General features: G+C 27.8%; 1 protein-coding gene across 1 annotated transcript in view; it reads right to left on the bottom strand.

Moving 5' to 3' along the window:
• Positions 1-22,128, bottom strand: part of LOC147073791 (metabotropic glutamate receptor 2-like) — a 411,881-nt gene that overhangs the window by 245,446 nt on the left and 144,307 nt on the right. Inside the window, exons 3-4 of the mRNA XM_085944815.1 lie at positions 17,647-17,817; positions 12,131-12,275 (exon numbers count right to left, since the gene is read on the bottom strand). Coding sequence (XP_085800941.1) covers positions 12,131-12,275; positions 17,647-17,817 — 316 coding nt within the window. The remainder of the gene's footprint in view (positions 1-12,130; positions 12,276-17,646; positions 17,818-22,128) is intronic.

Below are 22,128 nucleotides of genomic sequence, written 5' to 3'. Positions count from 1 at the left end.
AATTTGATATAAATCTATTTCCGAAGGTAATGCAATAAAGCAAGAAATAATATAAACCAACAGAACAATTTTCAAAATAATTGGAAAATATTACAAATACAATACAAATAAATTATATTAAATTCAACAGGTGTTTATTTTAAGTCTATAGCTATTTTGCTTGTAATTTTATTGTACTCTTGACAATTTCGGTACAATCGAAATAGCTATTGACTTAAAAATATTTATAGAAAATTTATCATCAAATAGCTATTTTGTCTGCAACCTTAAAGAGGCAAATTCAAGGAAGTTTTTTAATATCTGAACAATTATTGTATTTTGCTAATAATAATATTTCCTTGTGATTACACATGTTTAGGTAATTTTATACTTGATAAATACGTATATTATAATAATGAACGTAATTTACTTTTGGAACATGCATTATATTTCAAAAACTACTTACCCACTGAATATACACTAAAAATATAATAAATTACGATTTTTGAAGATTTTAGGTAGGTAAAATTTATGTTTAATGAAAAGTTTTGCTATTTTATTGATCAAACTGACGTTTATATGGTAGAACCCTATTATCGGGAATAACTTGTTACAAACCATTTACTATTTTTGTATTTTTTTAGATAAAAAATCACATATTAAAAAAAATGTAATAAAGCCAATTTCATAACTCTACTACCTCAGGACGGTATGATAGCCTTAACAGAAAAAACTTCGTTCGTAAAAAGGCAATACAATTTTTGTTTGTATTATATAAAAAAAATATAACGTAATTAATTATTTGGATAATATATTATCTTATAAAATCATAAAAGAACTAATGGATTATTAGAAACAAAAACCAATCATAAATCACAATTCAAATTAAATTTTATATAGAGCCCCATTTCACTACGAGTAATAAATCTATTGATGTCTCTTTGGGGGGCTCAAAAATGCTCTATCAATAAAACATTAATCAAACTTTGTGAGAAAGTTTGACACCTACAAGATTATGAAGGGAAAATGGATTATTACAAGACTGAAAATTTTTCAATTTAATTCTAAAGCCTCAATAAAGTGTGCTTGTTTTTGCAGAATTTAATTCAATTTTGAGGAGACGATCTAAGCAAAAGGTGATTGATAAGTGCTAATTTAGTCTTTAGAGATATTTGAATATCAATTTTTCAAAATATTTAAATGATGTCAACGGAAATAATATATGAAAAAATGACCTTGAAACAATTTTCAAGATCATGAAATATATAGGTTTTATTTAAATTTAATACAATATCTTCACAAAATAAATAATAGTAGGTATCGAATATATTAATTTGTATGGAAGAAAATAAATATTTAATTCTGGGTATATAGCCAACATATAACATAATTTAACTTATAACAATATTGTATCTTATATCAATTTATTAGCTTTATTATAACTTAATTTTTTTATAAATTTATATTTTATTCCATCACAGATTTAGTGTTTAAAAGGGTGTACGTAAAGTCAAAAATTCAAATAAGATAGGTACTTTCTATAAGAGCAATAATAATATTGAATTTTTCATATACTTAGTAACATGGTTGTACACATTTAATATACGTATGAATAGGCACATGTGGATGTGATACACATAATTCATTGAAACTTATTATATGTCACTCGTATCCTTTTAATCATCAGCCCGTTGATTGTTTTTTTTAACTGCAACTTATGTAATATGGCGTATTAACCAATCACTGTAATGCCATAATATTCTTTTTTTGTAAATAAATAAATAGTATTTTTTTCTAGGAAAATCATAGGTAGGTACTAAATTTATGCTATCCAATAAAACAACTTAATTTATTTATAAAAAAATAGTTAAATCAAGATTCAATTATTATATTTGGTACCTATTTTATTCTAACGAGTTTTTCACAGACTAAGAGATTTTTAAAGAAAACTTTTATGCAGTTACAATGACCTAGTCTAGTTGGTATAACAGTCATCCCTGAAGTCGTGAATTGTGAGTTTTCATTACGTGGCCGGATTTTTTTTTTTTTTTATAAATAATTTGAAAACACCTCAGGTACATAATACTGAAAAAAATATTTTGTAAAAAATACGACGCCTACAGGGAATCAACCATACATAAATAATTATTGGATTTGCGCCAATGTAATTTAATAATAATTTAACTATGTGTGTCTTATCTAATGACAACGAAATTAATTTGTAGTCTTACAGAAGTTAGCATTTGTGTTTTAAATCAATGTATTAATTATTTCCTTCATTACAAACAAGTATCAGGATCACTCCAAATTTTAGTTATAACGTACTTGCACTTATCTTTTAATATAACTATCTTTCTGTGGAAGCCCAAATGTGTTAACTACCATGTTATTAACATTATTTACATATATATAATTTCACTTCTGTCACACTTCTGAGAAAATATATTATAACTAATAGAAAAAATCTTTTTGAAAAAACTAAGACACCCCTCAGGAATTAAACCTGCATTTCTCGGGTATCGCGCCCATGCACATATACCACTGTGCTAAAGGAGTCATACTAAATCGCGACAAATTTAAATTAATGGCTTTTTTAATACTCTGAAGCATTTTCCAAATTGAGCTACTATTGGCGATTGACTTTTGTATTTTTAATCAAAGTAGTTATTATTTTAATTACTAACCGACGTCACGGATCACTAGAAGATTTTTTGTTGCAACTTACTTGAACTTTCTAATAGTTTTTAATTGACTATTTTTTTTATTCAACGAATAAAAAAATAGTTAATTAAAAATTATTTAGGTACATAGTTAAAATGATGCATTAATTAATGCAATATTGATTGTAATTTGTGTAAACTTTTTAATGCTTATGTCTCTATAACCAACAAAACGAAAATTCACAGACAATTACGATTCTCGTTATTTCAGTATTAACAAGCACTGCAAATTTAAATCACAGTATTACCATAATGTAAATTATGTGTATTTAATAAAAGTATGGCAAGTTGCTGGCAGTTTAAAGTGCTTGGACCAACAGGAATATATTTAAAAAGTAAGTACCCATTTTAACTTGCATTATTTTTGCGACAATGTTAACGTCACGCTATCTACATAGTTTTTTTTATTGCAGCAAGACATGCGACAGTCCTTAATTACCTACGCTTAAACCTAGTTATTTTTTACAACGACTAACCTTCTATAAAGATTTCTTAAAAACTAGTAATATGAGAAAAATTAAACTTGTTATTAGTTTATATATCATGAAAATCATTTTAGAAACCTAGATGAACGATAAAAACAACGCAATATACTCACTAGATATCAACTTTATTTATTATTTTTATTATAAGTTTCTCTATTCTTTTTAACACTATAACCATGGCCCCCACATCTTGAAGCGGGCTTCCTGGCTATGATCTTTGGCAGGCCCCCCTACCTATCGCTAAGGATAAAGGCAATGTGATGCTCCACAGTAGCGTTGTGCAAACGCGGTAAAATTAATGTGTATATTTAGTGTTTTTTTATATATTTTAAGAGATTCATTTAAATTATGGAGTTGTCAAGTATCGATACACAAATAAAAATTATCGGGTACAAACATATAATTTTAAATAAAAACATTACTGAAGGAAAATAGCGCCGCAGACAACTTTTTTTATTGGATATTAGAGAGAATTTTTGATGTGTACTTATTTATATCTCTTATCTAGTCGACTCGCCACGCCCGCTCTTCCTGAGCCCGGGCCCCTAGGCGAGAGCCCTGTCAGCTCCCCCTTTGTGGGGGCCATGACTATAACAGATAACGAGGCCAAATTACAATAGTGTAGTATAAAAAGGAAAATAATCACAAACACTCAGGCATTGAGAAAGTTGCATTATAAGATTGTGACCTCACCGGGAATCAAACCTGCACCGGATAATTAATAACCCAGCGCCCTATGCTCTAGAATCTAGATTACGAGAGACACAATATACATAATTATTGAATGTAATTTTAAATGTTTTATATCTTCAATTAAACTAATCTTATATACATTTGCTTTGATTTATCTATCTGTAACGTATACGCTATATCTATCCGACGCATGTGAAAAAAATGCATGAGCGATCGCATAAATAGAACAACCACGCTGCATCTCTCTCAAGCGCACTGCACATAATCGCTTAGTCAGGCATATTATGTATTTCGCTCACACAATTTTTAACCCATTTTCTTTTAAATAAACCAGCTTTTTCGAAATATATACCTAAAAATCTATATTGATATTCAAATCGATGCGTTCATGAACAATGGACATTGTTATCTTAATACATTTGCTTATGGTAGTATTGTTAGTTCAATGGTATTATTGAGCATATTGCGAAGAATCTTCACAGATTATGTACTACCATTTCACTATTATTTTCTCAATTTCCCAATATCTAATTATTATTAAAATGTACAAAATTAATATCATCTGTGTAGTAATAATAGTTAAAGGTTGAAAAAACTCTTATAAAATTTGATAATTTATGATGGTTTAATATAAATTAACGTAAAAAATGATGGAATAGAAAGCAAACTACATTCTGCATATAAAGACAAACGTTGAATGCTGCGTCCCATTTGAGACTAGGTAGTTTCCTGAAATTTAATGATCGAAGCTTTAGCGAAAACACTATTTAATCCTCACAGCGCTGACTCGGAGCTTTACAACCTTCGCATTCATTATTTTGACGTTTAAAGTTTCAACCATTTACGTACACTGATAAATTATCCGAAAACCTTACCAACGTTGAGTACTTTGGGAAAACGAAAAATGCTGACGCCGAAATATTCACTCAAATTTAAGTACAAATCAATACATTGTAAAGACCCATTTTCTAAACATTTTTTGTTGTGTACGTGTTCAAGGTTTATCGGCTTAATTGACGTTATTTATTCACAAGTCACAGAAGTAATTGCAACACCTAAGTTCTCATAATCTACATACCTGCACTGAGCGCCATTATTGGTAGCCAGTAAATGAAAATCACCAAATACTTTTCCAAAGTATATTCAAATATGTTATATTCTCCTGCAGTGTAAATACATATTTTTTCTTAACAAATTGAAAAATAAATCAATATTCTTCTCTGAATAAATTTAATGCAAGAGTAGCTAGCTACATAATGCGTTAAATGCTTTCACAGAAACAAAACGAGCATTGGTGATGACGGTCATTACTGACTTTTTAATTCATCATGTTTTATTCCTTTATCCATTGTTGCACAGTACACAATGTCATCGTAAATTTTTGCTAGGCAGGTGGGTAAAGCATCTTTAATGCAATATATTATAATTATTAATATATCATGAAGCTTAGTAACTTTATTGTCAAAATGTTTTTGCAAATCCTAGTGAAACCTGGTTGGAAATCACTTGTCTAGCTAAAGTTTAATATAAATAACATAAATATTTATCGATAAACAAAGAATTTCGTGGAATTAATTTTAAATAATTTATAAAGTATAATATTGCTTTTGCACATTTATTTAGGAAGGTACATACTATAAGTTTTTCAACAACAAAATACAAAGCCTAAAATAGAAGTAAGAGTACTTACATCGAAAATTTCCGCAATATGTATTGAAAATATATTTCGAATATTAAAAAATAATACAAAGAGGTTTTTTTAAGCAAACGGTTTCATAAAATATGTACATGTGCGTAACATTTTTCGTTCCAGAGTATAAAAATTCAACGTAATATAGTGAGTAAAAAAAAGTTTTCAGCAATGACCCTAGAGGGATCGATTCGGTGAAGAATTTTCGCAAAACTGGTTAAAAACTCTTTAGATTCATAATCGCTCCAGGCAAACCGCTAAATGGACCATAAAAGGAGCAAAAGGTGTAGAACTTTGCTTACCAACCACCTAGTTTTTTATAATAATGAAATTGCTCGGAAATATTTACGTCCATGTTTAGTAAAAATATTATCATATTGTTTTGATTGAATTTAGTGTAATAGCAATAACTATATAATTATTGAAACTATTAAAAATGTATCTAATATAATTTTTATTATTTTTTGGGGAGATATTTTAGTAACTTTGAAAATATATTGGTTACTGATAAACACTTTATTTAATACTTAATATTAAATAAGTATTTTATTTATTAGTATAGTAATTTTTAATAAAGATCAATATTTTTTCTATTTACAAAATTGTTTGTTAATGGTGGCTCGTCTTGTATTACACTATGAATAATAATTAATCACAAAATAATATTGTTTATATTATAAGCAATTAATATTTTTCCGTTGTTTATTTTATGAATACAACAGTATCACAAAAATAAAATGTATAAATTACAATTGTTTAAATATGTTCTTATTTAAATAATTGGGCATTTTAAAAACTTTCTATGATTCTAAAATTAAGGTGTTGTTTACACGATACGAGTATTAACAATAGTTGAGTTGTATGAATTATATCTGACTAAAGTATTTATTAAACGTAAATTATATTTTCTATTTTCTAAAGGTTTTAAGTAGGTTCTGATAAAACATTTAATAAAAAAAACGTTAGTTGTTACATAGCAATTTTTATATTGATTTAGTATTAATTAATATTTATTGGTGTACATACATAGTATTGGGAAATAACAGGTTTTTTAACGGTTTAACAATTTATCAAGCAATTCCCTAACGGAGGTCAGCTACTTAACTATCAGGGTGATTTTTGGTTGATTATCTGCCACCTGGAACAGTTCACCGGAACTGCAGTCGTAACAATCACATACGTTCATAAGCCACAAACTGCGACGTCATACTTTGCTACGTTTACCATTGACCTTTCATTGGATGATAAGTTGGGAATACTACACATTTGTCGTCTTGTAATAATATTATGTTCAAGGTACTATAGTTTTCTGATTTAAGTACCCTTCTCTTTCGTTTAAGGACGTCAGCATTTGTTACCCGGACTGTCCAAAGAATATCAAGGATATATTTACACATCTCGAAAGCCTCTACTTTTGGTTTGTCATCCATACGTCTATACCATAGTTTATTAACCGGTGGTCAGCAGACCACTGGTGGTCCGCGAAGATTTTTGGGTGGGCCGCAAAAATTTTCTGCAGTTCAAAAATAGTTAGTATTCATTTTTATAAGCTTATAATAAATTTCAAGTAATAAATATCTTTCAGAACTCGTGGACCTACAAGGGTTCACAATGAATTCACAAGTCATTTTTGGAATGAATGACACATATATATTGTCATAAATCTTTTCATAGAATGATGGGGGGGGGGGCGTAGTTTACCTATAAACCCAACATTTGAAGTGGGGTTGTATTATATTTCGACAATTGTTTCAAAAATAGTGTAAATATAAATTTTTATTATTTTATTCCAATGCTGATGGTCCGCAAAATTTTGATTTTTTTGTAGTCCACGGTTGTCATTGGTCTATTATAGCTTTTTTTTTTTTTTTTTTACCATGTCCGATCCTAATAGGATCATATGGGCCTCCACAGAGTAGAGGTTTTGTATTAACAGATTTTGTTTTTTTACGAGAAATGGATGTCAGCCACTTGCTCAACCTATTAGGTCCATACCCTGACTCACACACAAACTGAAAAACTATATGTGTACTTGCCAGACCCAGGATTCGAACCTGAGACCCACAGCGTGATAGTCCAACGCTTATGCCGCGCGGCCACCGTGGGTGTAATTGAGAAAACAACCAACAAACCATTCGCAGTCTCAGAATTACGGTCTGGATTTCTAGTGAGGCTTAAATCATATAAAATGTGTGTTATTTATTAATCACTACCCATGGGTACATATAGTACCCACGTAGCTCCATTTTTACCTTTTTTATAATCGTCTCAATTTTGATTTGAAAATGCTTTTCCATTGTAATATGTTTATTCATAAACAATTAAATCGAGCTCTGTTTTTTTAGTTAAATACGAGCAAATTGGAATCTAATTGAAAAGTCGTTTGTATTTATCACCAGCATTTTTTTTATTATTACAAATATTTTTTTATTAATTTTAACGACGTTAAAGGTATTAAATCTTTTTATTTTATTTTAATAATATTATGTTTGTAAAAATAAAATATTCTGTAGAGGTTACTGAGTTTTTAATCTAGCAGTTTTGCAACTTAGAAAAGCCTTAGAACTATATATTGAGAAAAACCCTAGAAAAAATCTTGTTAGAAGTGGGATTCAAACAAACGTATTTTTTGCCAATGTCTGAGTAGCTTGTTGGCTAGAGCAATCTTTTTTTCAGGCTCTAATAGATGATAATATTATGTTCATGAGAGCTTGAAAAGTTATATATTTTCAATAAATAGTGATACGTTGTTCAAATAAATATTGTATAAAATATGTTAAACAAAAATAAATAAAATACCAATAATGATGTATAGTTTAATACAGTACCTACCCATTTATGAAAAGCGTTTTAATAAGGTTATTTCTATATACGGTCTGAAAGTTAGTAAAAGATCCATATACTCAAAAATACAAAGCTAATGCTTTACCTAATTAAATTACATAAATCTTGAAAGTTTAGGATTTCAGAGAAAAAACTAAATCCGGTAAATTATATGAACAAAGGAAAGATAATCGAGGAAATAACTTCAAACAAAAGTCTTCAAACGGCAGATATATCTTAATTCAAGCCATCTCTTCGTTAAAGTGACCTTGTGCCTTGTATGGGACCCGGCGACAAGATTACGCTAAATATAGTAATTTACATATTTCCATTATACGGGTGGCTATCAAGACTCAACTCAACTTTGAGCGAGAAACAAATGATTTAAGCCAGGGCTGTTGCGAGAGTTCTATTTCAAAATATCTAGAACAATTATGCCACAAACCATCCGTAAAAATTAAATCAAAGCCATATTACATTCAGTCGATTTAGTGATAATATCTAAGCATGTGTTATGATTTTTATTTATTTGTACATATTAAGCAATATGTCAATACATCTTTCATCAAAACTTAATAATTTTAATTTAGTACATTACGAAAAGAGTATTATTGTTATCCCATTTACCTATATAACTAGTATATATTTTATTTTCAAAGCATGTTGGGGATCTTCAAGTGAATGTTTTAAATTCTTCTCTACCAGTATAGACTCCACGAGTATTCCATATTATTATTAAAAGATACCCCCAAGAATACCCGATGTCTTACAGTTTTCATTTTTCTAACCTGTCATAAAAAAATATTTGACCCCCAGGGATTTTAAATTAAAAAAAGACAAGCTAATACTATTTAAATTCATTTATAATAAATCCTAGTAAAAAAATATGGATGTAGATGAAAATTAGCAATTTGGCACCGTTTGCGCTAGTTTATGCTTTCGTTAGGATAAATATTTACGTTAAAAATAGTATTATTTTCAATAAACTATTGTTTTATTCACTGAATAATTCATAAAATTTAAGGATGTAACACTCTTTATTGAACATGTAAAATTTAAAAACACCCCAGAAAAATATTATACTTGTACTATATTTTTTTTTGTACACGTACAATTTACAAAATTTTGAAAGCGCTACAATGAGAATTGTAAAAACTACTACTTAACTTCATCGCAGTACACTTAGCGTAGTGGTTAGAACACATATGGTCGCAAATCCCACTGGGTGTCGTACTTTTTTCAAAAAGATTTTTTCTAGTGGTTATGTTTCATTGATGTTTTTCAAATTATGTATATTATTATTATTTTTAATAAATTGAGTAGAAATATGGAAAGTCAAATAAAATAAAAATGTTTATTTAATTTTACAGTACCAACACACATACTGCATCTATTGATTTTTATTTACATATTATATGTGTGTTAATTAAATCTATGAAAAAAATACCGTTTATACTTTTATAACTTTTCATTTTTTTCTTCAAATTGTTATAAATTATATTTGTCTTCAATCGTTTATCAATATCGAGGGATATTATTTAAAACCCATCCGCTGCAGACCTTTTAATTAATATTTAATTACCCCGTTTAAATAACACGCTAATTATATCTAATGGCCACTGCATGGGCAACGCATCAGTTGCATGATATTTAAATGTGGTAATTTAAAAAAATAGTTAGTAAATTATATAATTAGTTAAAAAAAAAAGTAATAATTAGTTAAAAAAAAATCATGTTAATAATAACCATAATATGCACGTACAGAATTCTTTCAAATATTATCATTATACTCCATTGCGACATAATAAAACTGTTGAACTTATTACTGTATCGTAGTAATTATCGTGTTTGAGCGATAGTTTTTTCTCATTTTGAATATATCTATGCGAAATTCAAATAGACCTGCCAATTAATTTTTTGGTGTTTGCGTTTAATCTGAGGTAACCGACAGTATTATTTTTTGCAGTTCGGTACGGATCGCGATTTACCAAATAAGAATCGCTGCAATAAACGATATAATATGAAGAAAATGTAATTGAAACATTTGCGTAGCTTAATGAAAATCATCAATCGAAGAGGCAGTATAATTTTACGCTTTTCTGAGTGGCGCATTCTGCATTCAATAAAAGAGATTGGCGTCCCTGTATTCTAGCAGACAGAATGTTGAAATGATTTGTTAAAGTTTACGCCGACGGAGGCCCAATAAATCTTTCACTGAATCCAAACTGACATGGAAGTTAAAACCTTTTCTTTACCGTGCAAAATAAATTTTCTTTATGTACTTACACCGTTTTATATGCGGGTGATAAAGTTGCTAACCTCCTGTTTTCTTCATAAATTAACTTATACAACTTCCCATTGTTTTGTTTATCAGCTATTTTGGAAAATTAGAAATGATTATTTTTAACGATCTGGGTATTTTGAAGAAGTCTTCTAATATTGGAAAACTTGTTTATGTATATTGGAAATATAAATTGCCTTTTATTGGAAAGATAACCACAGAAACAAATAAAAGTTTAAACCCAAATAATGGAAATATATCCACTTAAATACTTACTTAAAATATATTGAATTATATTCTGTTTTATTCTAAATGGATTCCATAGAATTATTTGACTATATTCATAACTCACATTTAGCAATTTTATCATTTTTAAGTTAAATAAACCAAGTGATTCTGAAATAATTAATCTATATAAAGAAAAGTTGTTGGGTATCAAAAGTCATTTTAAACCATGTGAAAATCGTAGACAAAATTGATTGTTGGTGTTATAACTCGCATTTCTCAATGAATAATGTGGGAGCTCTATTTCTCATGGTGTGCAGCCTTATGAGTACAATATATATTTAAAAAAATAATAATATAAATCGACTCACTCACTCATAAATATTCAAGGAAGTTCAATACATTTCTTCTAATTACAAAAAACAGTATTCTGGTGGTTTTTTGCGATTATTTAAAAATTCGATTTTTGGAATATGTGAGATATGAATCCAGACAACTCAAATATTCCTAATATCGTTGAAAATCTATGAACACATTCGTTTTATTGTTGTTTATTCTCAGTAATTTGCGTATAATAAATATTTACAATTCACATTCCGGCAGAAAATACTAAGTAACGCTATGAAAAGTTATGGAAATGCCCTTTGAATACCCATTCAAAATGTGTTGAACACAAAAGAACATATTAAATTTAAAATAAAATACTTACTTAAATAATTTTACTGTAAAGTACTAGTTTTATTTCAAATAAAAGCCGGCATGGAGTACTAAGTACTCCATGTCGTGAATGAGTCTTATTCTACATAAGAGAATAATGATAAGAACCGGCTTTGATCCTTTTATATGACATTTTAAACTGCTTTTCAACACACTATTATGTAGTGGAAGTACAGAATATTATTTTAAATAAGTAAATACAGTATTTTTATGAATATTGACAGTTAACACCGTTAAAATATATATTACTAGATTAAATCGCATTATTATTTAATAAAACCGTAAAATATAAGAATATACCACTTACAACCACTTAAAATATAAAAAAATAATACTAAGTGCAAGATTTTTTTTAAGTCTACGAGATGATAACAATTAACGAGAATTATATTAGTTCCCATGTATTTTTTGTTCATAATGTCACTGGAAATGTGATACATAAGAAGATGAAAAAATGACACATTGAAATAAGAAATGTAATTTTATCAAAAATATACAATTAGTTTTCATAACATACCCCTTGCTCTTGGTTTTGTCTGTAGTTTCAGAACGATACTGTCATATGCAATTTCTTCGGCGACCCCAGAATCTTTCACCAGTTTTTCCTTCACCGCGATGCAAATATTGTATTTGGATAAAAGTCCTTCCAGTTCCTCGAATGCCTGTTAAAACAAAAAAAAAATATTTTGATTATAAATTCAAGTCAAACATAAGATTTATATAAAATACAAGACACATCGTTGTAAACAATATGATAAAACTTTCCTACAGCTTACAATGCCGCCGTGAGGGTAGTTTTTCCATATTTTGTTGATGAAATACTTTTTATACATATTTTATGTGTCGAAACGGGAGTTTATGTAAAATTTTATTAAAACTTTAATTGCTTATATTTCAATAATACATATTTTTTTAATAAACTATTTAAAATTTTATTTATTATTATTTATTGAGAAAAGATGATATTATATTATAATGGATTAATACATCGGATTCTAAAGACGCGCCTAACGCGTAACGATTATGTGACCATTTGATAGAATTAGCATGTTATTTAAATATGGTAAATAAAAAGTTATTATCTAGTCAGCAGTCAATGTGGTAAGGCTTAATCTAAGCATTTTATTCAATTTTATAATTTAAATTTAAAATACTTAATTTTTAGTAAGTACTTATTATACCTAGTTAGGTATCTCACCATTTCATATATTTTACCGAACAATTTAAAATATATATATATATATTTACAGTCCACAACAGTGTTATGAAAATATATTGAAAAAAAGTTCAGAGATGATTATATTTTATTGTAGTTGTGTAACTCTATTGTTATAGCCCGAAATATCTATCAGTATAAATAACTCAATTATCGTAGAATTATCAATAATTATATCTAAAAACTAGTATACCTACATAATACCTATAATAAAGACCAACTTAAGTAACATGCAATAGTTGGTTATTACATAGAAAAATACTAAATAAATACGTTACTTTGGGCAACACGGGATTATAACCTTAAACAAACTAGTGGTACGCTATTTCATTACTTAAGTAATCTAGCAATAGAAGCCAACAATAAATAAATAAGACGGTAAAAATCTTTCGCGAGATGAACAGGCCTGCAAACTTGATGGGCAAGTAAATATTTATTTCATAATTTCACCAGTGCAAACACACTGGTAATTTTTCATTTATTTCCCCCAGGTCCCCAGAAAGGACTTTTGGAAATTATTTTCAAACATTTTCGAAACAAAATTTACTTTCGTCAATTATTTTTGATGTAACGGTTTTTAAAAAATTGTTTTAAGCTACGGAAAAAGGAATAATATATCGAGATATATTGTTTTTTTTGATAATTAATTATTTAAAATATTTATTATGTTTGTATAATAAATATGCAATTATTGTTATTTTTGATAGCATAGCATTGACTAAATAAGATATCAATACTAATGACCGAGTGTATTTGTACTTGATAGAATTTCAATAAAATTTTTGAATTAAAGTTTTGTAATATTCCATTTAAGTCGTTTTTTTGCTACCCGATTTTTGCCTTTCGGCATCATCATGCACTATGCACACTCACCAATTAGCTAATTGTTATAAGTTCCCTTCATGTTTTCTCGTAAATTCCATTGTATATTTGTATTGACAATTTAATTTGCTTCTGAATGTATTAATAGTGAGCATCTTATGTATCTACTACGAATTTTTGATACCTGAAATATTGAAAATTAGTTTTTATACTTTTGATCTTTTACTTAGTATTTAATAAGGTTTTTACCTTCTTTTATTGTATTAATTTGTTATATAAACGATAAATAACTGTACTCGTTGTCAGTATGCATTTACCATTATTTTGTATTAGTGCCTGAGACGCAGTAAGGCGGCGAAACCCAGGTCACAAAAAGACACTCAATGTAATTGTAAAAAAACGTAAATTAATTAGAATTTAATTTGATACATTTGTTTGCGTTTTGAAAGTTGACGATTTGAATATTTTTAATAAATTGTGAAGAAAATAAAATTATCATAGTATTATTATCTTGAAATTAATGATAAGGATTTATCTAATGTGGTTACATTTATATGAATATTGTAATGTCTATACAATTTTTGTATCATTCTAATTGAACCCATTGATTCAATGGTTACTCTAAAGCTAAAGGCTACTGTTTCCAAAACCTTTTGTTACATTATACCATAGCTTAAGATTATAAAAACAATACTTTTTATTGAAAAGGCTACCGTAAGATGGGGTAAAATTGTGCCATATGTATTTTTTGACTAATTTAAACTTGGCGCCTTGCGCTCAAGTAAATTCCATAGCGATTATTTTCCTTGCCAATAATATCATGCAGATACAATGTAAGAATACTTTAAGTAAATAATTATATATTTAAAAAATAAAAAATACAAAATAACCATATATGTGACAATCATCACGACTAATAATAAAAGTTGATAAATAATATATTTACTCTATAAAATAAAAATAAAATGTTCTTAAATTCCGCTTGAGTGAAAACCTTCCCAAAATTGTTTGTGTAATCGACAACATAAAATAGGTTTTTCCATAAAAAAAATACGTGTATGTTGTTGGTAAAATTATTTCCGCCTTTTAAAACAAATGACAGAAAACAAATCTCTGAATCTGTTTATAAAAAAATGTACGATTGGAAATCTTCAGATCCACTGAAGCAACAAGGGGGAAGTATTAGATCGGAGATGTTGATAAGAAAATGTCACATCGACTTCCTTGTCTCATAAATCAGGAGCGTTTGATTTCGTATAGCAGAGCAAAGTAGAAGGAGTGAATTATTTCCGCCGATTAACTTCTAAGTATGTACATCGACGCACTCAAGAGAAAGTATACATTTTGATAGAAATAATTAAAAGTCTACCTAGAAAAGAGGCTTTCCCGAAATGTTTGGGTCTTTTTGAGAAATTGAAAAAATGCCTGATATTTATTAGGGCTTTGTGACCTAAATCATACATTAATTTGTCAATGGTATGTCATTTCAGAAGCTTTTTGACTATTCAAAAGACCAGAAAATGAACATAAATTTACTTCTTATTGATATGACGTTTATTGTTCTTTTCAATCTATCTCTTCCATCAATGATTGAGAAACCCAAAAAGTTTAGACAATATTGAATAAAATAGTTTATATATATTTTTTGAGTTTTACAGTATTCATTATACAGTTAATAGAAACTATATAACGATTTTAGAGTGGTAAAATCAGTAACCACAAAAAATATATATATTACTTGCTATCGCAGCACTGAAATCAAGCGGAATAAATAAAATGGTGACATATACTATTATTAATTTGATGCTATCTTGAAGCACAAAAACCCAGATTTATCACTGAAACCAATTCTCATAATATATAGATCAGAATATTGAATCATCACGTCCGAAAATCCTCTTATGATTTTCGTACAAAAGATCCTGAAAACGATGTTTGGAGCAAAGATTGGAGTGTGGCTTATACTTCATAGCAAAGTCTACGATACAATTTGGGGAACCCAATATAATCTAAACTATCAAAATTTATTGACTAAAATGGGGTGGTCACGTTCAACGTATGGACTTGGACTACAGCCGCGTTGTCACGATCCAAATATGATCCGAGTACACTTGGACCAAGCGCCATCCAAACGCACTCGTACGAGATAGCTTCATACTAATTACACCTATCCAAGCTACTCGGACCGCGTCCTACTCATTTGAGTTAGCTTGGATATGAGTAATAAGTATGAAGCTGTCTCGTACGAGTGCGCTTGGATGGCGCTTGGTCCAAGTCAACTTGGATCGTGTCAACGCAGTTTAACCAAACCGGAAAGAATAAATGCAAAGTCATCTGGACGGAGAAGTGTTTGGAGACCTTAATTGCGGTGCTTGAATGCCGTGGCATAAGATATAAAATCGATTGGAATCCCAGATTGGAGAAAAATTTACACCCCGCGGTGTTGCTCCACGATAAAAAATGATAATGAAGTATTTTGTTATTTGAGTTTTTTTATGTTTATCTAACTACTTTTATACTTGTAACACTAATAAATTCATGAAGTTTTTACGTTCTGTACTTACTGTAATATCTTAAGTTTGACTAAATTTAGCATTTTATTCTGTTTTACTTTTATATATTAAGTTTCCATGTCTGTCCATATAGTATGGAATAAGGTTATCTTCAACGTGATAAATAAATATTTAAATTACTCTGAAAGTTATGTATAATTTTGATTACAAATAATAGAAAAATCTACATATTTGGATTCATATAAGAATTTAACAGGGATTCTAGTATGAGTCACTTTCTAGGAGAGTTATTATGCATTTTTCCTGTATAATCCACTGTAGTTTATTCGACGTTTTCTTTTGTGTGTCTTTAAATAGCTTGTCGTCTCCTCGTTATTAACAAGCTATGAGAAAAGTTGTGTAATTAAAATTTGTTCGCAAAAATGATTAGTTTACAAGATTTTAATAAGAAACCTTTTCTTCATTGTAGACATAAATAATATCATGTCCGGACTATCTAATTAAATATCTTAAAAAATACTATACTATTTTTTTTAAATTAATAATATAAAATATCCTTAAAAACTCAAGGAATATATTATTATTATTACATTTATTAAATATTATTAAAAAACATAATATGTACTTTAAAAAAATGTACTGAAAACAATAAATTAGGTTTACTTAATGAAACATTCTCGAAAAGGAACCGTTATAATTATTATAATCATTATAAAAAGCCATTACTTCTTATATAATATTATATCTACATAACTATTTATTCGCTTGAATTAAATAAGGATAAAAAGGAAAGATAGCTTAAAACTGCTTTTCGTCCTTTAATATTATTTTATACATTTATTGTTACTGTACCTTTTTAATCTGGTTTAAATACATTTTTATGTAATAACTAATTTATCTTAATTTAAATGTTCCACTTTTCAGGTATCATAATATCATATATTATTAAATGACTTAATCTTTACATTTTAAAAGGGAGTTGAAATAAAAATACAAATATTGTGTTTTTCGAATTTAATGAAGTAGATTTAAATCTTTTTCGCAGATGAAACTTATATATTTATTTGAAAGTGAATCTGAAAACGGTCTCTAAGTCCTTCCTACAAATTGTTTTTCATCATAGATTAATTTATAGTTGGCTATTATAATAGTCTAATATTTATTTTACTTGGTCGCATTGAAAGAAAAATACTTTGAGTCTGCAAAATATTCTAAAATAATAGTTTGTAAGTAATAATAATAAAATTAAGATGTGAAAACTAGGCTAAAATTTTATTTTATATTATGAAAAGTGTTGTGACGTAGATAAAATTAATATCGAAATAGTTAAAATCATTTAAACTTACTAAAATTTGTATGAAATCGCATCAAATGTATGTACGAGTATTATACCATATAAATTAAGGTTTTTTGATCACTGTGAATTTATTCTATAAAAATGAGTAAAAACAAATGAAATAAAATTATTTTATATAAACTTACCTTTATTCCATAGTTAGATTCTTCATAAATAATGCTGACGTAGCTCCATCCAAGTTCTCTGATAATGTCCACCATTGCCTTCACTTGATAATGATCCGAGGGTATAGTTCTTGTAAAGTACTCAAAGCGTTGCTTATTTGACAGCTCGGGACTCGTAGAGAAGAATGATACCTGAAATAAAACAAAAACAAAGATAAGGAACGTAAATTTTACAATATTACTTAATTTTAAAATAAAATTATTTACACTACTATCAAGACATTCTTAAACAAAATATTTGCTTCATAAATTATTAAAAGTCAATATATTTTTTAATTGAAAAAAAATCTATTATCTATTGTTTTTTTTTTTGAATTTATACAGTTACTTACATAAAGAAATCTAAATTATATATATTCACCGGCAAAGGAAATCTTCCATCATTTACCTACGTGGATGTTATATTAAGAAGTTTTTGTTTTTAGTAGAAATATATAATATAAGCCACTAACTCAATATCTGATAAATTACAAATAAACATTAAAAAACAACACTATTACTAGTTTAATTTTATTTTGTCGTTTATTTTGTTTTACTCTTTTATTACTGTTATTTCTCATAATATTGTATTAGTTTTATATATAGTTTTAAATGCAGTGTAAGATATATTTATTATAATATAACTAGTAAAGATTGTATTATTATTTATCAGTAGAATTAATAATACTAACAATAATTAATATTTATTTTTGAGATATAAATTATTTTGTGTTTTTATTATTTATTGACAATCAACATACATATTATTTAGAAAACACTTTAGATATTATACATATCAGAAAAAAATCATTTTGCAAAAAAATACGCCACCAAACGGGACTTGAACCTGTAACCACTGGATTTACACCAATGTACTTTAACAAATTGTGTATAGTAAGTATTAGAGAGAATGTTACATTTTCAAATAATGTGAATTATTCACTTGATTAAAAAATAGTGTTTTAGTTTTTATATTATATTATCTTCTATAGATGTAGATATACAATAATTTAATCTATAACATACTGTATTTATTAGGTGTAGACGATATTTTTATTTATCTTCAGTTTGAAATGTTGCTGTTTATATATATTTCTTTTTTATAGTTAAAATATGATAAGAAAAAGCAATCATTATAATCCTAAAGTAAATACTTGTATTGAATTTGTGAGTGCTGCCGGATAACATTGTTACGAAATGATGCTTGAGTATTTGCGATTCTCCTATAAACTTTCATGTACGTTTTCCTAAGTGGAATTTAAAAAAAATACGTGCGAAAAAGTGCCAAACATCTTGTGAAGCCTGCATAGTAGAGATAAAATACAAGTCATATTCTTTTAACACCGCGTCGTCAATTTTCTTAGAGAAAACTCACGCGCCATTGAACTGTGTGAAAAAAAGATATTTTGTAAACAACGACTTATGAGAGTAATGACCAATTTCACTGATACGACACATGTTTGGATCACTATCTCATAAATCTTTAAATTATTATCAAATCTACTTGAATTTCTGCTTTTCGTATGGCGGCAGGTTGCAGAATAAAATAAAGAACTACGCACATACACTAATATTCACACATGTTTTTAGATGGTTCTATTATAATTATATTTTATTTATATAATAACTAAATTTGAGAATTAACTATTAAAATATAAAGTGGGAACGCCATTATAGTAAGGAGATGAGACTGATATGATAGTTTGTCGAGTATGGCAGGGATGGTGAATCTATGACACGCGTGTCGCTAAGGTATATTTATGTATATGTGATACATATCAAAATATTATGTTGTATTAGAAAGTAGAGTACTTTATTTACACAATTTTAATATGAACTTCTTGAAAAATTTCGATTTATTTTTGAAATATTCCTTCATCTGGCAATATATTAGTTATAAATAGCATGACAATTTAAAGAATATTTGTATTGATATAAAATTATAATTTTTTTAAATATGGCTGTGTATAAATAGTAATATTATTGAAATTTTTGTTTAAATGAATCAAACGTTTGAAGTTTAACCTAAAATTATTATTATTGATTTTATTGAAGCTATCTCTGAATTAACACAGTATGATCACTCGTCAATGAATTATATGAAATCGAACGTAAAATATAGCCTTAGTTTTTGCGTGTGAATAAATAAATTTACATTAGATAAACAACATCAAATTTAATACCTATCTCATTACAATTAAAAACATTTTTTTGTGTACCATGTAAATTTAAAAAAATATATAGGTAATACTCATCAAATATTTTTTGATTAATATAATATACTGAATACACTATTGAGTAATAATATGCATTTTTTATTAAGTTTACCTGACACTTGACTTTTTTAGAAAATATTTTGCTTATACTTTGACACGCTTGTAGAAAAAAGTTCACCATCCGCGGGAAATGATTCGAAAATTTGGTACATAACCAAATCATGAAAATAGTGCTGGGTTCATTTGAGCGTTGTGCATTGTGCATTGTGGGAAATCATTGAACCCATCAATGACACATTCTGGTACATAATAGAGGTTTAAACAAAAGCTATAAGTACCTTTAATCAATGAAACCTTCTTGATAATATTATTTTAGGAGTATTTAAGTTACATAAAGTTAATATAACGCTGTTATCATTTTGTAATATGTAATATAAATCGTTGAGTAGGCAATATTTAAAAAAAACGTACCATGGAATTATAGTCAAACAAAATAGTAGAATATAAAGTTCTATGATTATTAAATGAAAATTGTTTAGTTTAAGTTGCACCCAAAATCTTTCTTATCCAATTAGGTGAGTGAACAAGGGAGAACTTCAATGTCATTCTCCACATTTTGCGAAAAGCCTGTCAGCAGGGGTTGATTGATTTCAAATACGAAGGTAAAGTATTTTTACGTGCTGGCCTGCACGAAGACTACATTATACTGGACGATCCGATAAATAGATGATAATATTATATGATATTAAGCTTTGATTTATTCACACATTTATGAAATTTCATTAATATATATTTCTTTTGTAGTCAAAATATTGTCATGTTACATTTCACGTGACATGTCTACATTTCAAACTAAATAAATACCGTTAATTAATTAACAAAATAAATTTGGCACAACCTTGTTAATATTGTGTGTCAACCCTGAATTCTAAAACAAAACCGTTACAAATCAGACCAATGAAAAGTCTTCCCGTTTTTTTGAAAGCATGATGTAACAATCTGTTACATGGAAGGGGAAGTAACGAACAAATTCATTCCCGGCCACAAGTACGTCACTCCGAGATTAGAATCATTACAGTTCGGATGTGACCGGTTAACATATAGAAACAGTTTTCAACGCCATTTGTAGATGCTTCCTCTCGGACAGGAAGGTCCACAGTTCCACAGTTCCAGCCAAGCTGAAATAGCAGCCATCATTTAAAATATAAAAGTTTAGTAATCAAAACCATTTAAAATACTCTATGACCCGTACCAAACAAATGCACCTCAAATTTGTATTTAATTTCCATTTGTTTTTTGCAATGTAGTACGCTTGTCGTACGAAATTGATTGTGTGTAATTAAATAACTCTTCTAACAAATTACACTGTGTTCTTATTTTTATATTGTTATATTTAATTTTGTAAACAAACACTTTTAAGGCACCCAAAAAATTATAATTTCATATTTCAAACGAGATTGCTAAATGACAGTTTATTCGAGGTAGATAATGATATAAAGCATTCCTTGCAGAAAGTTAAGTTGGCAGAAAGCCGAAGCTATACACCTTGAGATTAACTAGTACTTTATTTCATGTTTTATCGATTAAATTAGTTGGCACTTCATGTTTAACAATTGTTCATTACAATTGTTAAACTCATTTCTATTATCATTCTAACGATACTTCGTTACATTTTTTCTTTTTTTATAAATATAACAATATGTCAAAACGAATTACATGAAATTTAAATAATATTTTAAATTACGAGTGTATTAACCAAATACATTGTTAATCTAAAATATTATAAAATTTTGATATGAATTAATTTGAAATTTATATAATGGATAAGATCAGTGTTTTCTAAATTTTTTCATGTTTATTATTATAAATTTTTTGCGGCTCACCGAAGAAAACCGTCCAGAATAAAGTTCTTTTGTATTTATTTTTCAATTTAACCTGTAGCACATATGTTTTAAAAGAATATTTTGTAGTATAGTTACTATTTATCTATATTATTTTTTCCAATTTTAAGCCAATAAATATAATGGAAAACAATCGACCGTTTAATGAAAGTAATTAATTTGAAACCAAATATCACCAATTCTCATATTATAGATTTGCGTTTCTCAGTGTAATACTCTCATATAAACTTTATGGGTTTTCAAGAAAGCCCTCACTACACAATCAACCGAGCTTGGATGATTCTTCTAGCCAAATTCTTTGTTTCTAATACAAATAAATCTTGAAACTCTATGACAACGGTGCGATG

The sequence above is a fragment of the Rhyacophila brunnea genome, unplaced genomic scaffold (genome assembly GCF_057557595.1).
Source record: "Rhyacophila brunnea isolate RB1 unplaced genomic scaffold, BYU_Rbru_1.0 scaffold_17, whole genome shotgun sequence".
Classification (NCBI taxonomy): Eukaryota; Metazoa; Arthropoda; class Insecta; order Trichoptera; family Rhyacophilidae; genus Rhyacophila; species Rhyacophila brunnea.
Note: the sequence above shows the minus strand (reverse complement) of the source record. Positions and strands in the feature narration are given on the sequence as shown.